The sequence below is a fragment of the Marmota flaviventris genome, chromosome 4 (genome assembly GCF_047511675.1).
Source record: "Marmota flaviventris isolate mMarFla1 chromosome 4, mMarFla1.hap1, whole genome shotgun sequence".
NCBI lineage: Eukaryota > Metazoa > Chordata > Mammalia > Rodentia > Sciuridae > Marmota > Marmota flaviventris.
Genome location: NC_092501.1, coordinates 63,618,449 through 63,636,739, shown reverse-complemented (window position 1 = coordinate 63,636,739; position 18,291 = coordinate 63,618,449). Strand labels below are relative to the sequence as shown.

Below are 18,291 nucleotides of genomic sequence, written 5' to 3'. Positions count from 1 at the left end.
AAGGAGCCACTATACCCCCACAACCAGGATTGCCCTTGTTTCCATTTACTTTGGAAACCATTACTGAATAGGAAGAAAGAGGTGGCCATAAATGTTTAAAAGAATTCCATGTGCAGTTACTGGTGACCATAAACATATGGCCTTCACCAACTGCTTGAACCCTCTTCGAGCCAGGCCTTTCAGTGGTAGTTAACGCCATCATTGAATACTCTTGCTTCAGTGTCACTTGGGAATTCTGTATTCAGAGCCAAAGTATGTTAGTAAAATATTAAGAGTAATAGCCCAGCAAATAACAAGAGATAAAGTTGAGGAACAACCTGGCAAAAAGCCTGTAACAGAATTTTGCAATGAGAAGGAAGGAACTTTTCTTCTTTCTTTTTAGGGTCAAGGACTGGACTCAGGGTCTTGTGCATTTCTAGGCAGGCACTCTGCCACTGAGCTAAATCCCCAACTCCAGGAACTTTTCATTCTAATTGAGAAAGCTTTGTTTTCATTATCATTTAAAGGTCTTAATTTTTAAGGAAATTTTTCTTCAAACATTGTACTTGGAAAATAAAAAGTTCTGACTTACATACTATTTTCTTCTAAAGTACAAGGATGTAATTTGAGAGTTGATCTTCTCACTATTGATATGGATGATCTTTTAAGGTATGAATATCTTTTCCACATTATAAATGTTCATGATAGAACATACAGAAGAGCTTGAAGCATAAAATAAAATTTACCTGTGGCTCTGTGATTTAGAAATAATCACTATTAATTTGGTTGTCTTCTTCCTCCTCTTTTTCTTCTTCTTTTTTTCTTTTCTTTTCTTCCTTTTTTTTTTTTCTGGTACTGGGAATTGAACCTAGAGGTGCTTCACCACTGAGCCATATCCCCAGCACTTTTTTGTTTTTCAGTTTGAGAAATATGATCTCACTAGTTGCTTAGGGTCTCACTAAGTTGCTGAGTCTGGTCTGGAACTTGGATCCTCTAGCCTCAGCCTCCCAAGTCTCTGGGATTACAGATTTGAGCTGCTGCAACCAGCTGGTTGGTGTCTTCTTAACTGTATCCTTAAAATGAAATCATGATCCTCATTGTGAAAGTGTGATCCTTTCTGCTTTTGAGGATTTGACACCAATATTTGTCTCCACTAGAGTATGGTAGAGAGCTTAACCATATGCTTTATTGATCTTAAAAATTTTAAAAACATTTCAATTTTAAGGAAAATTAACGGTAAACTTTATTCATCTTTATATATTTGTTTACCATTTTTCTATTGAATTATTTATTCATGTCTTCTGCCCATTTTCTAATGGGACACTTACTGTTTTTTGTCTTGATTTATAGGAGATCTTTGTATGGAAAAAAATGATTTTAAAAGATCATCTTTGTTGTTAGAAGAATAGGACTAATTTGTTTCCTTTAACAGATAATATTTGTTTTCTGTAATTAATAATAAGCAGCTCCTTTTTGCTCTTAAGTAAAAAGCTAGCTTTAATGATTGAAATTTCCATTTTTTTCCATTATTGAAAGTAATCAAGGGGTTGGAGATATAGCTTAGTGGTAGAGAACTTGCAGTAGACCTTGAGTTCCATCCCCAACACTACACACACACACACATACACACACACACACAAAAGGTCAGCAGGAATATTACCTTTGTATAAATGCTCCATTAATCATTATTTAAAAATTGTTAGCTTCAAGAAAAACTTAGATATTTTTATTAAGAAAAATAAAGGACTATTTTGAAGTTACTTAAGAAAGTAAATTATACTAATTTTCTCAGAAAATATACATCTGTTAAGACTGAGAGATTCCTATGGAGCCTGGTATGTATTCCTGGTTCCTATGTAGCCAAATCAGTTACCAAAAGGTAGGAGAAAAAAAGCGATATGCAAAAGAAGAGAATATGTGGCTTCATGCTGGGTGGATACTCACAGTTACTCATGTAGTCTGTAAAAGTGGAGAGTAAGAGGAAAAGATTGGCAAATAGGTATTCCCGAAATGATAATTTTGATCCATAAGGTCCATCAACCTAATATTAGGCATTTTTTATTTTTGTGAAAATTTCCAACTTTCTTAAGGTCATGAATCACTTAAACAGTCTTTGACAGAGTGAGTTGAGCCCATAATTAGCTCCTCTTCATAGTACCATATGAAACTTTCTCACTAGATCTTACCAAAAGATGAGAAATGTGAAGAATTTCAATACCAGTCTGAGGTTGTCATTTTTGGAACTAAATTCCTAGGAGTTTTGCTGTTTTCTGTATACTCCCTTCATTGTGCCTTGAATGATTTCAAAGAAAGAACTTTTAATTTTTAGATTTCTTTTCTTAGTAGGACAGACATGAAGAGATCACACACCTGGTATGATGTGATCATGTCTTTATTTACAGGGCTTTCTTGTCTCCTGTGTGTGAACCCTTAAATGTGGTGGCTTATTCTGTAATGGCAGCCAGCAGTTGTGTGCTAATAAGATTTTTCATGAATAGTCCCAGCTGTTGTAAAAAGGAACAATCTGCCCTGGCTACAGATTACAGCCCTTTGGGTTTAGACGGCAGGCAGTACCTCTGGGACCTGTCTTGTACACTGTGAACATCAGTATTCCTTGGAGAGGGAATGAATATTAGTCACTGCTGGCTCTTACATAAGTTGCTGTTATCTCAATACAATTTCCTGAGGATCCTTTATCCTGGCACATTCTTTCATCCTCTCTAAACAGTGTACCCTCTTTTATCAAAAGGACCATTATCAGGACTGGGATTCCATTGCCATTCCAGAAAGCCAATGTTCGGGTCAGCTCTCTTTCCTGTATCCCCCCTTGTCCTGGGTCCTGCATCACTGTGGCATTACTTGGGCTTCATGGCATGGTTACAAAAAGTTGTCCATCCCTAGAATGGACATGCGTGACATCCTCCCTGTAGTGACCTAGCACTACCTGGCTTTCTGTAGAATTGTTATATACACATCACTCAGATGATTCCTCCTGGCACTTAGTTTCTACTCCTCCTCCCCAGAATCCTCTTCCTTATCTCCGGAATATAGAACTTAGATGCCAAAAGACTGCAGGAAGCTAATTGAGTTAGGCTTTGTGTTTTTCACTTTCTTTTTCCATACTCCATGTTCCGAAGCTAGGTTTATCTTGTGCTTTGAATTTGTGAATGCCCTTCTTCTACCTGAACAACAACTCTGAGGTTATACTTCGAGTTTAGTTTATACTATGTAAGATAAAGTGGTTTATAAGATAAGGTGGTTTATCCTTTTTTAATTCTCAGACTCCTTAAATACATCTGTTCTTGATTATTTCATCTGGTTTGCCTTGATTTTGCTTCATATTTTGTTTGCTTTTCGTTGTTCTTTTCTGAGATTATTTCTAGGTTTTTGCTGAGTTTCCATAACTCTGTTTCTGATTAAACAACTTTGATAAGTCACATAGGAATTTTAACAGAGAAGAAGCATGTGTGCAATTTACCTGGTCCCTCCTTTATGTCTTATTTCCTCCTAAAGTTGAAATATCAGAGGAGAACTGTTTTAAGTAGATTACATCATTAACATTTGAACTGTTTTGTTGCTGATTATATTGGAAAGCTGGTCGTTCATCAGCAAAACGGCTTCATTTATTTTCCAGCTACCTTTGGGTTTTCACAGGCTGGTAGCTCTTTCCTAACCAGCTGATGAAGAGTGGGCTCCGTCTTGGTACCTAAATGTACCTCCCATTCTTTCTTTGTATTCAGATAGAACCTACCTGAAGTAGTCAATGCGGTAATATGAGATTCCTTCATCTTCAGTCATGACCACAAAAAATGGAGCTGAAAAATGTCTTGAGAAGCCTACCATGCTTTCTTTCTTTTGATTTACTCGCCTCTTTATCATGTCAAGAACACACTTTCTCTAGTGAGTATTAAGTTTCATTCTGTCAAGTGAAATTTTGATAGAGGTTGTCATAGGGCCTCATGATGTTTAGATTGATTGTGGAGTCCAGTGGGAACATTATTCTTATGAAAACTAGGTTTTGGAATGTAAAATATATTCTTTTCTTTACAGTTTGCATCTATTCCCCTTCTTTCTTAGTTGACTGTTGAATAGATAATTATTTTCTGTTCCACGACAAGGTAAACAAGGGTGATTCTCTGCCTTACCATAGTTGGTGTAAGGAAGGCCTACAGTAGAAATCCCAGTTGTACCATCTAACATGTTCTAGCTACTTGCCAGCATTTTGCCTTAAAGTACATATAACTTGAGCTCTTCCACTTCTACCCCCTCTAGTTATATATTCTTAATCTTATTTTTTTTAATTTTAGAATTCTTGTCAAATATTATTCCTGGAAAAAATGTGGAATCTGTAATACTGGCTCCACAATAAATTGAAAATACTTTGGCATCCTGTTGTTCTGTTTCATTCTTCTAAAATCACTTCCAGTCAGGTTTAATCTATCAAAGTTTTCTCCATCTCTTGATATAGTATATATCTTCATGTAAAAAATGTGATATTTGTATGTTGTTTGACCTATGTCAGTTTTTGTTTAAAAAGGAAAGTGTTTCTCAAGAGACAGGGAAACCTACTTTTTGCACAGTAAAATATGGGGGTGGGGGGTGGCTAGTTGCCCATGACTTGAATTCACATTTCCTGATCACTAAAGCAACTTGCCAAGCAACTTGCCAACCAAAAGGAAAAGTGATCAAAACAGCAGACATAGTAGATGGCATCACGTTCTGAGCTGTGGACAATTATAATCCCAGGAGGCTGAGGCAGGAGAATTGCAAGTTCAAAGCCAGCCTCAGCAACTGAATGAGGTCCTAAGCAACTTAATGAGACCCTGTCTCAAAATAAAACAAAAAGGGATAGGGTTGTGGCTTGGTGGTAAAGCACTCCGGGGTTCAATCCCTAGTGCTCCCCCCGAAAAAAAATCTGAGCTGTGACTTTGATACAAAATTATACACTCTTTGTGCAAAACAGAAGGAAAGGTCAAGCCACCATCTCTGAAGCTGGTTGTCATCTGTCACCAACATTTGAGGCTGCTCTTTGTCTATCCAGGAGCAGAAGAGCACTATGTTGTGTTGATCACTCATAGCTTATGGTTCTTGGAGACATTTAGATATTTAGTGTCATGAAACTCCCCAAAACTGTAAAATGAAGTTTATCAGACTAGAGAGCCTTCTAGTACTGTTTTTATACCAAAGAAATTTAGATTTTTAAAGAAGTTTAGCAATGATCTGATCAAATCTCCATATTTTTGAAAAATAAACAATACTCCAGAGATTGTCTTTTCAAAGTGACAGAGCTTTTTTTTTTGCACTTTTTAAAAAAATATTTTTTTAGTTGTTAATAGACATTTATTTTATTTATGTATTTATATGTAGTACTGAGAATTGAGCCCAGTGCCTCACACATGCCAGGCAAGTGCTCTACCACTGAGCTCCTGCCCCAGCCCATGACTGGGCTTTTTAATGGCTAACTTGGGGATTGACTGTGTGGAGTCCATATATTTCTACCACAATACGAAGGGAATCTTCAGCCAGCTGCAGAGTCAGTCATTAAATGTTAGTGCGTGTGTGTTAGGTATATGGCATTCTTGACTTTTCCCTGTGTTATTCCATGTCAGCCAGTGTCCTCAGAATATCTGAGGCTTTTCCTGAGACTTGATATAATTGAGTATTTGGCAGAAATTCTAAACCTAGGGCCATAGTCTTGCTTATACAGGTTGAGCATTCATAATCCAAAAATCTGAAATCCAAAATGCTCCAAAATCCCAAACTTTTTGAGTAATAACATGACTTTCCACAAGTAAGAAATTGCACACCTGACCTCATGGGACTGTTGTAGTCAAAACACAAGTCACTAAAAACAAAACAAAAAAACCAAACAAACTTGTAGGTAGGTAAATAGCAGAAAGATTAGTAGAGTAGAGGGAAGGGAATAGGGGGAGGGAGGAGAGGAGGGAAAGGGGAAATACTGGGGGCTGAATTAGAACAAATTATATTCTATACAATTATTACAAAGTGAATCCTAATGTTATGTATAACTAAAAGGAACCAGTTAAAAAGCACAGGCATCTTTTAAAAAGTATAGAAAATTAACTTCAGGCCATGTGTATAAAGAATATATGAAACAAATCAATTTTGTGTTTAGACTTGGATCCCATATCCAGGATATCTCATTGTACATATACAGATATTCCGAAATCTGAAGGAAGAAAATTTAAAACCTTTCCAGTTCCAAACCTGATTTAAACAAACAAACAAACTGGCTGTTACTCTTTTGGAATTACCTGTGGTTGTTGGTGGCAGTGAATTTCAGAGGAAGCTGGAGCTGCTGCCTTCTGCTTATCCACACTGACCACTCCTGATAGACCTGGTGCTCAGTCAGTGTCTCCAGTGGCTGTGGAGGCTCAAGCTCTTCAGGAAGAAATTACACTTGAAACAAAAGTGAAAGGAGCTCTAGGGTCAGGGAAAGGGAATTCTGCCTGCTGATCTTTTCTTTGTGGATTCAGGACTTGTTTGATAGTTTGTTTATGTGCATAAATGTACCAAAGCCTTTCTGATTTCAGGCCATGATATGGGGCATTTTCCCATTAAAAAAAAAAAAGTGCAACTCTGATAGGATGATTTTATTTCAGGGTATTGTGAGTGGAAGGAGAGGGAGTCTGACTCAAGGGATTTTCTGCTGCTTTCTCTAGGAACAGGCTGAGAATGAAAGACTGAATTGGGGGGTTTGAATCTTTCACTCAGAAGCATTCAATCGTGGACCCAGGAAAGTAGCAGAAACAGATTGCTGGTGAAAGATTGATGGCTTAAATTCATTATATGTCAGTAGTATTGTTACTTCCCATAGTGCAATAATCGCAAATGGCTGACATAAGTATTTTCTGTAGGTTTTCCTGTGAGATAGGAATGAAGTGGAAGGAGGCTTACTCAGGTTTGAGGAGAGAAGGAAAAGGCAATAAAATATTCACCAATGTTTCTTGGGATGGGAAAGCCTCCAAGAATGGAAAACTGGAGTAGAAACCAGAGTACCAAGAGACAATCTTTTTAAAAACATAATTAAGCTTCACTTAAGTTCATAAAAACATCCCCGCTCTTTTAAATATTTATTTTTATTGAAAATATGATTTTAGCAGTTGTTCTATGAAAATAATTGTTGCTTTATCAAATCCTTATGAATTTCCAGATGGAAGTCATGAGAACCCTTTGGGGGAAAAAAAAGGTTTAACTGTACAAAAAGGCTGAGTAGCTTTTTTCTTTCACAGTATTCATATATAAAATATCCATTTCATATGCATGTCCATGGCAGCTGCCAGTTAACTTAGTGAAGGTGGGATTACTGTCTGGTCCTGCTCACTTCCAGTGGGGAAGACACCAGAGGGAGGTGAGCAGATGGCTGGAACAGGAATCTAAAAACCAAAAATCTGGAAGAATAGCTGACACTTCCCGTGTTTTTATTTAGGTACTAAGGTCAGAATATCTGAAGTAATAATTATTTGGAGAATAAAAGGTCGAATGGTCAACTTGGATATGAGATTTAAACTCTTCCTCTAAATCTTCATCTCCTTCCTCTGCCATTAGCCATTTCCTACAATGTGGGAGCCATCAGTGTATTCAGCAGCAGTGTATGGAGTAATTGCTACTTGTTTGACCCTGTGGCTACTACAGAAATGAGTAAGATATGATCAATCCCTGTGTTCATGGAGCTTGAGGGTTAGTTAAAGTAACTAATATTATTTTTAGAGGAAGTGTCTCAATATTTTCATGCTTAAATTTGAGTTATCCTTAAAAGTAATTAATTTGGGGCAAGATAAACTTGGAATATACATATATGTATATATATATATGTATACATATATATATAAGATATATATATCTTATATATCTTTTAAGCAAGGGTGAAACAATGAAAAATACAGCACTATTAGCTATATTAGCCATCAAATACGTTTATCTAATACATCATATTTATTTTTCTCTGCCCTTATTACACTTGATAATTTTAAATACCACTTCCCAGCCCCACCTCCCACTCCCCCTGATTCAGTTCCTGGAGACAGTTTGGTGTTAAGTGTTGGTGACTGATGTGTGTACACAAGTGCTTGTCTTTGTGTTCATTGGTAATTTATTTCTTGGTCACTAGATGGTGCTCTTTTACTTTAAAATAAAGTCCATTCTGTCAAGGCTTTTGCTTTTTATCCGTTTATTGTTCAGTTGATGCAGAGGTGATAAACAGATTTTTTCTTAAACTGGGATCTAAGGCTTCCTGGTACATAGGAATTTTAATGTGATTATCTAACCTGTAAAATAGGAGGTTTACAGGTTATCATGCCAATCACAACTTACCCTTTATTGTGTGTGTGTGTGAGAGAGAAAAATACTTATATAGAAGCATTTTGTCATGTGTATTGGGACAGTACATAGAGATTACAGTTAAAAAATTCTCATATGATTTAATCTCCAGTTTCATATTCTTGGTTAAGAATATCTTGGGAAACCACGTATTTCAGCAGGTGCTAAGGCAAGTGTGATGTGCAGGCCAGGTTTGAGAAGCACTGGGCTCACCTCAGACCAGTGCTATATTAATGCATTTTCAGGGTGGATTAGTATCAGTGTCAGCCAGCAGAAATGCAAACCCCAAGATCGAAAAATTGGAAATTCATATGTTGTAGAATGAAACTTCACCCTTATCTCTACCCTGCACAAAACTCAAAGTGGACCAAAGACCCAGGCATTAGACCAGAGACCCTGCAGCTGCTAGAAGAAAAATGTAGGCCCAACACTCCAACATGTCAGCACAGGAACCAACTTCCTTAACAAGATTTCTAAAGCATAAGAAGTAAAATCAAAAGTTAATAAATGGGATGGCATTAAATTAAAAAGCTTCTTCACAGCAAAGGAACCAATCAAAAGTGTGAACAGAGAGCCTACAGAATGTGAGAAAATCTTTCTCACCTGTTTCTCAGATAGGGCATTAATCTCCAGGATATAAAAGAACTCAAAAACCTTAACACCAAAAATCCCCAAATCACCCAATCAATAAATGGGCAAAGGAGCTAAACAGATAACTTCTGAAAAGAAGAAATATGAATGCTCAACAGATATATGAAAAAATGTTCAAAATATCTAGCAATTATGGAACTGTAAATTAAAACTGCACTGAGATTTTATCTCACTCCAGTCATAATGGCAGTTATCAAGAATAAAAGTAATAATAAATGTTGGAAAGGATGTGGGGAAAAGAGTACTGTTTTAGTCAGCTTTTCTTGCTGCTGTGACTAAAAGACTGGGAAAGAAATATTTTAGAGGAAGAAAACTTTTTTTAGGGTTTCACGATTTCAGAGGTCTCAGTTCATAGAGAACTGGCTCCATTCTTTGGGGCTCAAGATGAGGCAGGATATCATGGCAAAAAGTATGGCAGAGGGAAGCAGATCACATGATGATCTTGAAGCAGAGAGAGAGACTCCACTCACCAAAAACCAAATATATACCCCAAAGGTGGGCCCAAAATGATCCACCTTCTCCAGCCATACCCTACCTACCTTTAGTTACCACTCAGTTAATCCCATCAGGGGATTCATTCACTGATTGGGTCAAGGTTCTCATAACCCAATAATTTCTTCTCTAGACCTCCTTGTGTTGTCTTGTACTTGAGTTTTTGGGAGGCATATCATATCCAAACCATAACAGATACACTCAAAATTGTTCTTGGGACGGCAAATTGGTGCAACCACTCTGGAAAGCAGTATAGAGATTCCTGAAAAAAACAGGAATGGAACCATCTTATGACCTATCCCAGTCCTCCATTTATATTCAAGGGTTTTAAAATCGGCATACTGTAGTGACACAGCCACATCAATGTTTATACCTGCACAATTGACAGTAGCCAAGCTACAGAGCCAATCTAGGTGCCCTTCAGTAGATGAAAGGATAAATAAAATGTATATATACATACTCAGTGGAATATTACTAAGACATAAGGAATGACTCTATAGCATTTGCTGATAAATTGATGGAACTGGAAATTATCATCCTAAGTAAAATAAACCAGTCCCCAAAAGTCAAAGGTCTAATGTTTTCTCTGATATGTGAAAGCTAATCCAAAATAAGGGTGTTGGATTTGGAAAAACAAAAAAGAAGAATCATCATCATCATCAGTGGAGTAGACAAAAGAGAATGAAGGGAAGGGAGGAGGGATGCGATAGGAAAAGACAGCGAAATTAATCTGACCTATCTTTCCTTTGTACATATATGAATATACCATAGTGAACCTCAGCATCATATACATTCACAAGACACCAAAAAAAAAAAAAAAGCTATAAGTAAATAGAAAGATCAGAAGAATAGAAGGGAGCCAAGAGGGGAAGGAAAGGGGAAGTACTGGGGACTGAATTAGAATAAATTATATTACGTGTTTTTATAATTATGTCAAAATGAATCCTATTGTTATATATAATTAAAAGAACCAATAAATAAAAGAAAACAAAATTAAATAAATTAAAATGTAGGGGAAAAAAAGAAAAGCAGACCCAAGTTGAGGTTCATCATTTTGAATGCAGATAACTTTTTATATAAATATTGCCTGGAGGAATTACAATGAACATCATAAGAATTGTGGACGTAGGGAAAAAGTATCCATCATATTATAGAGAGAAGGCCAGCCTGTCCTTGTTAGGATGCAGGAGGGGACAAGCATTGTGAATAAGAGGTCATATTACAGGTTCTCTTCTAACTTGTGGTGGTTGGCCATCCGTTGTGCCCTATTTTTAGGTTCCTTTATTTATAACACCTTATATTTAAACATTTTAGAAAGTTTTGAACAGTGTTAAGATCTTTAATCATCATGATATCCCTGGGACAGGGCAGATGTCAGAGGAGGGATTTAAAAACAGGATAAAGAGTGGTACCTAGGCCAAGAGCAACCATCAGGAGACACAGTCCAGGGAGTGGGCAGGGGCTGGAGATGATGGTGCCGATGCAAGCACAGCTGCTGGGATGTATCCCTAAAAGGCCAGAACATTCCTGAACTCTGAAGCTTCATGGGGCACTGCTCTTAACTATGATTTCACCATCTTGACCCTAAGAATAACCCATTAGCTGTAAGTAATGTTCTTCCCTTCCCCTTCCTTCTTTCTCATTGCCCGATTGCACCTTAAGAATATGGTGGGCTTTTCCCAGCAGCTCAGGAGGCTGAGGCAGAAAGACAGTGAGTCCAAAGCCAACCTCAGCAAAAGTGAGATGCTAAGCAACTCAGTAAGACCTTGTCTCTAAATAGAATAGAAAATAGAGCTGGGGATGTGGCTCAGTGGCTAAGTGCCCCTGAGTTCAGTTCCCAGTACCTGCCCCCACCCCCCCCCCCAAAAAAAAAAAAAAAAAAAAGTATGGTGGGCTTAGCCTGACATTGATTTTTCTGTGGACTGGGATAGGGAGATCACAATACAGGGGAAATATGTGTTGTGTAGTTAGAATCCCCACCTAATGATTCTGGTTCCTTATCCTAGAAAATTAATGCTTTAGAAGAATTAAAGGACTCAGGCAGAACTGTGTGTTAATTCTGAAAGGTACTCAGTAAACATTCACTGAGTACAGGACATAAAGGACTTAGCAAAGAAGTCGGTATGTTGTAGGCATCAAGAGGGTTAGGTTGTCAATGATGTTGATAGTTACAATAAATTTTCTGTTATTGAGCTTTATCACTGACACTATTAAGTAGAGAACTTTCTGCTTGCCTCAGAATGGCCTTGGTCTGCATCAGGCTGACCTATAAGGTAACAGAACACCCAGATTTCTCAAGGACTTGAAAACCTAGTTAGAGAATTAAAGAGCACATCTCTGTACTGGGGCTTTTGTCTCCTTCTGCCTGGAAAATTCCAGCTGCCCCAACTGTCTCACCTCCTTTATGACTTTACTCAGATCTTATTTCTGAGTCCTGAACGCTCCTCTCCCCTTCCCATAGCTGGTACTCCTGATCCCTTTATCTTGCTTTCCTCACCCCACCTCTTTTTTTATAATTTATATTTTAATATATTAAAGAATGTATTTGGGTTTTTTTGTTTGTTTTTTACTTCTTTCACAAGGTGCCTCAAGTTCTCTACGTTGATAGCGATCTTTTTCTTCCCCGATATATTTCCTGGTGCCCGGAGCAGTGCCTGGTGCAGGATAGATATTTAGAAAACATTCATCAAATGAGTGAATGCTTTCCTATATAAAATTCACTAATAAAGAATAGACACAGCAAATATTAGTCACTTGGTAAGAATTCTGGATAAGTGGTAAATATTTTTTTTAATGAAAATTAAGGTCTCCCCCCACCTCTGTTAACCCTAACTCTGAGGATGTCTTCTAAATTGGCACATAGTTTAAAAGTGTGGATCCAGAGTTGGAAGATATTTTAACGACCAAGTCTCTGAGTGAGGGGTTCTCTGGGGCAATTTACTAAATCACTGCATGCCTTAGGTTGTTTTTTTTTTTTTTTTTTAACTAACAAAGGTGTGGTATGGATTCAAGAAATTTATTCAAACCCTTAATGTAGCAAGAGCTCAATTAACAAGCTAAATTTATAAGTGACTCATTTTCTTAAAAATAATTATGAAATTTCCTTTGCAGTTATATACTTACTTTTCAAAAAAGAAAATTAAATTAAATGGCCTAGCCAGTTTTCAGAAGGCAAAAAGCCACAGATTAAATGCACAATTTGTGCATTTTCCATGTGCTCATTTGTATTACAGTGATAACACTTTTATAGTGAAGCAAATATTGTAAAATCTCATTTTTTATGTTGTAACAATTTCAATACAGAGTTTGGGAAAGTTGGAGAATTTCCCATGAGCCTTTGTTTCTGGTTTCTTATAGATCCCCATATTAAGGTTTCTGGAAAGAAAGAAGATGTTAAAGAAGCCAAGGAAATGATCATGTCTGTCTTAGACACAAAAGTAAGTGAATATTAAGGACACTCAGATGTCAGAACCTTGTCTCTGCAAGGGCTGCTTCATGCCGTTATGAAAGAACCATGTGGAGAAGAAAACCAGGAGAAAGGAATGGTGGGTTTTAAAATAAACACATGTGATTCTACAGTGGATATAAAATTCTGTTTAATATTTGAATAGGTTCACCATGCTGGGCAATTGAATAACATTTATAAATACCCATAACATACACACACACTTATGTATGTGGATCGGTGTATGTGTGTGCATATGTACGTACCATCTTTAGAAAGAGACATTGATGCTGGTTAATATAGTGTACAATATACATTGTAGGTAGCTGGGAGAGGTGGACCACACCTGTTATCACAGTGACTTGGGAAGCTGAGGCAGGAGGACCAGAAGTTCAAGGCCAGCCTTGGCAACTTAGACCCTATCTTAAAATAAAAAACAAAAAGTGCTGGAATGTAGTTCAGTAATAAAGCACCCATGGGTTCAGTCCCCATTCATTCCCCATAAAGAAAGAAAAATATTACAGGAGTAGCATCTTGGCCTTTACCATTCCACTAGGAAATCACAATGAATCTTCTTTGTATAGCTGTGTATTTAGTGTGATAGCATGAAATTTGATGCCTGCGCTTGTGCAGGTGTGTTTTCTTTCTCCTGCAAGATGCATATAGAGAGGTAACCAGGATATTTAAACACATGAACATTTGTACTCAGCACATTACATGTCAGGTACTTCACTAAGCACTTTATATATTTTACAAATATTAGTTTCGGTTTTATAACTAACTTAGCACAGAGATAGTGGTTTGCACAAAATCCCCAAACTGCTAAGTGGAGAGGTGGGATTTGTATCCAGGCTGCTGATTGTTTACCACAGATTTTTTTTTTTTTTTTTTTTTTTGCCACTTGGTATTTCATTTGTGTGGTCTCTGACCTGTTTTTCTTCTTTCTTTTGTTCTCCCATTAAAAAAAAATACTTTTAAGAATTATCTACCTTGTAATTACTAAATATTTTAGAATAGTCTCCCAAAAAGTGGGATATTTTACTGTGTTTCAAAGGTTAAGCTAAAAGAATTAAGTTTAAAAATCAAAATAATTAATGGATATAGATTGAAAATTACCAATATTTTTAATGTCTTATTAGACTTCTTATTAAGGACTGTTCAGCAATAGTTTTATAAATACAAATGGGTTTCATGTTGGTTTTTATAGTTTTACAACATCCACCTACCCCAAATTAAGTATATTAATTTCAGTATGACCACTGTGTATTTATTCTTCATATCCTGGAATTTTACATTTTGTTTTAATATAATCAATCTACTCAGTGTTCATTTACTTAAACCAGTTTGCTGCCACAGGTCTATGCTTTATGATTTCTTCCTCTCCTTTCTTCCCTCTAGGAAGAGGAATATATTTTACAAAGTTCAGCATACAGCAACATAGAAGTTGTGAAAACAAAATTATTACTCACAGTTTATTTCTAGTTTTTTTGTTCTCTTGGTTTTATATTCCTCTAACATGCATATCTTTAATCTTGTAATTATGTTTTCATCTATTTTTAGTTATCTGAATTAAATGTTTCATGAATAATGTCTTTGAAGAACAAATGAGTAATTTATCTCTAATTGTAGCTGACTTTATGTCTATTTCCCCAAAAAAAAAAATCTTGGTAAAGTATGTATCTGTCTATTCTGACAAATTTGTCTAAAAATGAAAATTTTTCTTAATTAGCCAAAGAGAAATTGATGGATTGAGCATTTTAGATTGACATGATTTTATTAAGGGATCTGTACTAAGTCACTTTTGTTAATACCAAAAGCATCAAATCCCTGGTACATCCCCCCCCCCCCAAAAAAAAGACAGTGTTTAGAGAGTAGTTGTTCCTTCCTTTTTCATGCATCAAGAAATAATACATTGTTTCCATGTAGAGCAATCGGGTCACATTGAAGATGGATGTTTCACATACAGAGCACTCACACGTGATTGGCAAAGGTGGCAACAATATCAAAAAAGTGATGGAAGAAACAGGGTGTCACATCCACTTTCCAGATTCCAACAGGAATAACCAAGCAGAGAAAAGCAACCAGGTGATTCGTCTTCCCACGTGAACGTTTATGGAATGAATTACAGCCTTCATTTTCAGTATGCATATCCTTTTTGAGAAATGAGAGCAAAAGATGTAACCATGTAGATGATGTGCAATATAGATTGTAGAACCCCTGCAAAGAGACTGAAGGTGCTGTGTCTTTTGGAGGATGAATCGTAGGTAGATCCTAAACTCTTGATCTCTAAATGACTGTAGAATCAGAGAAAGATTTGATGGTCATAAAATAGAGCCCCTAAGAAAAGGCTGAGAGAGCCTATCAGTCAGGAGAAGGTGTAGAAGTTTGCCTAGTCCAGGACCTATCCATTCTCTGTAAAAACCCAGAAGTGGGTCTTCAGGGCTACTCACATCACCTTCTGAGAGAGAGTGCATGAGTGCTTCATTTATGAACACTGGCCGAATCATTATCTATCAAATTCATATATACTTTTTGTGATTCTTCTGTTTGGAACTCACCTGTTCATATGTGAGCATTTTCAATACCCAAAGAACAGGTAGTGTAAATTGTGTTATATGGAAGCATTATCTTTTCTAAGCTAATTACAAGACTAGAAACTGTAAGCACTGATGGCAACAATGAATGTATGCATAAGGTACTAGATAATCGAAAGCCATGATAAAAGGCAAGTGTATCATTCAAATTATCTAACAGCTGCTATGGCATGGCCATCAGCCCTTAGAGCTGGGTTGTGGAGCTCCTGTACTCTCACCCCAGTGTGAGACTAATGCTTTAGTTGATGGATCATGGGAAGGCTCAGGCATCCCAGGGTAAAGCTGGAAGAATTGTATTGGACCAGCGATTATTTACCAGCTGGTATGGGAGAAGTTCAAATGTTGAGAACTTAGTCCAGCCATATCTGATATGCAAAGAGTTTAAACAAGAGGGAGAAAGATGCCATGGGCAAGAATAATTATAAAGATGGCCTCATGGGGGCTATGAAGCTGTAGGTAAGTCCAAGGGATGATATAGATCAGTTGACATACATCATCTGAGATCTCATTAAAATGCAAATTCTGGTTAAGCAGATCTGGGTTGGGGCCTGAAATCTGTTATTTTTAATGAGCTCCCAACTAATGTTAATTCTCTTTGTCCCTGGATTACACTTTGAGTAACAAGATGTGATAACTAGAAGAGCAGACGTGAGTTTGATTAAAATACATTAAACTGTATTTTTTCTTTTGCAGGTATCTATAGCAGGACAACCAGCAGGAGTAGAATCTGCCAGAGTTAGAATTCGGGTAACTATATATTACTCTTTCATATCGTAAATCCATGTCAGCAACAGTTGCATTATAAGGCTTTAAAATATCAGACTTTACCATTTTATAACCAAATCATATTTTCTAAGTAGGCAATAGTGGCAATAGTTGTTTTCATGTGCTTTATGGCATCCACTACCTTATTTTTTACTGTAGATATTTTATTATCAGTATTTTAAAAATGAAGTTCTATGTTAACTCATAAACAGTTTTCTATTGAAAATGTTTCTCCGAGATGTTTTGAATTCATCTGACTCAGTTTCCCTTATGATTTTTCAATGGTCCTATAGAGGCTTGAAGAAAAATGCCACAGTTAATGTGAGTCACAAGCTCTAAGGTTTCATAAAAGGTTTCTTCCGTTTAAAATATTGTATATAGTCAACCTAAGCTTATGTCTACCATCAAAGCAATTTATGTTTTTAAATCCATCTTCAGAAAAGAACAACTGAATCATAATGCTTTAACTGTCTGCTTTGGGTTCTCATAATTTTGTTTTAGGAGCTGCTTCCTTTGGTGCTGATGTTTGAGTTACCAATTGCTGGAATTCTTCAACCAGTTCCCGATCCTAATTCCCCCTCTATTCAGCACATATCACAAACGTACAACATATCAGTATCATTTAAACAGCGTTCCCGAATGTATGGTGCTACTGTCATAGTACGAGGGTCTCAGAATAACACTAGTGCTGTGAAGGTAAATTACTTAGATTATTCCCATTATTATAAAATTATAAATCATGCAAGTTTTATTTTTAAAGGATATAAGACTAATTTGTTTTCCAGAATTTTCCTTTGTGTTACATTTGGATTTATAGAATGTGCTATATTTTTCCATAGCTGATAGAAGTGCAGTAGGCTCTTATCTTACACGTGGGCAGCTATGCTTTATATGATATTTTCCCTCCCATCCTTTCTACCAGGAAGGAACTGCCATGCTGTTAGAACATCTTGCTGGGAGCTTAGCATCCGCTATTCCTGTGAGCACGCAATTAGACATTGCAGCCCAACATCATCTCTTTATGATGGGTCGAAATGGGAGCAACATCAAACATATCATGCAGAGAACGGGTGCTCAAATCCACTTTCCTGATCCCAGTAATCCACAGAAGAAATCCACCGTCTACCTCCAGGGCACCATTGAGTCTGTTTGTCTTGCAAGGCAATATCTCATGGTAAGGTTCCTGAAATTAGTGTTGTAATTTTTTATTTAACTTCTTTGGATACAGGTTTGTTGTTGTACTACTTACTCTGCTAATTTGATGTTTAAGAAAGCACTTTGGAAGGCTGGTCAAATAGAATAGTTTCTTGGTACAAGGAATTAAAGAATAAGGTTCATGGCTCCTCAGTAGGCTCAATTTCATTATGTAGGTGATTTTCTTACAGTGTTATTTTTATCTTAGTCTGAACACAGAAAAGATCACAATGAAATAATTGACTATGTTTTATGGCATAGATGGTAGATGATTATTTCGTGACATGTAGTTCTGGTACACCTTTTCACTTGACAAAAATTTCTTCTGTTGAAGCAGAAAAATAAAAATACTACTTAAGTTTCATCCTCAAAGACACCATGTTTGGAAACCTGGCACCCTTGTACATTTTATAAATTTCTGATATTATTAAATACAATTAATTTAAGCCATGAATTTTAGTGTTACTTATTGAAGAAAAACAACAGAGCTATATTAATTCATACTGCTTCTGATTTGTAATTTACAGTATTTCTCTTCTTATGTAGGTTAATGTTTAGTAACAAAATGGATGAATACAATATCCTTGTTAACATCTGCACAGTTTTCTCTTGTTCATTGCCCAGCATTTAGCAATATTTGAATTAGTAAGCACTAGGTGACCTTTGCTGCTATTAACTTGCCAAATTCATTTTTGAGAGACTTTCAGAGAATCCAGATTTGTATTGTTGATGCCATTTCACTGACAGATGAAAACTTGTTATATAATCACTTAGGATTATAATGTACTTTAAGAAATTTATGTTTTTAAATATATTTTTGTACAAGTTTGT

General features: G+C 36.5%; 1 protein-coding gene across 2 annotated transcripts in view; it reads left to right on the top strand.

Moving 5' to 3' along the window:
- Positions 1 to 18,291, top strand: part of Bicc1 (BicC family RNA binding protein 1) — a 280,330-nt gene that overhangs the window by 227,695 nt on the left and 34,344 nt on the right. For both annotated transcript variants that reach the window (XM_027931424.2, XM_071611241.1), the window contains exons 4-8: positions 12,820 to 12,899; positions 14,834 to 14,992; positions 16,195 to 16,248; positions 16,768 to 16,962; positions 17,189 to 17,440. In XM_027931424.2, coding sequence (XP_027787225.1) covers positions 12,820 to 12,899; positions 14,834 to 14,992; positions 16,195 to 16,248; positions 16,768 to 16,962; positions 17,189 to 17,440 — 740 coding nt within the window. The remainder of the gene's footprint in view (positions 1 to 12,819; positions 12,900 to 14,833; positions 14,993 to 16,194; positions 16,249 to 16,767; positions 16,963 to 17,188; positions 17,441 to 18,291) is intronic.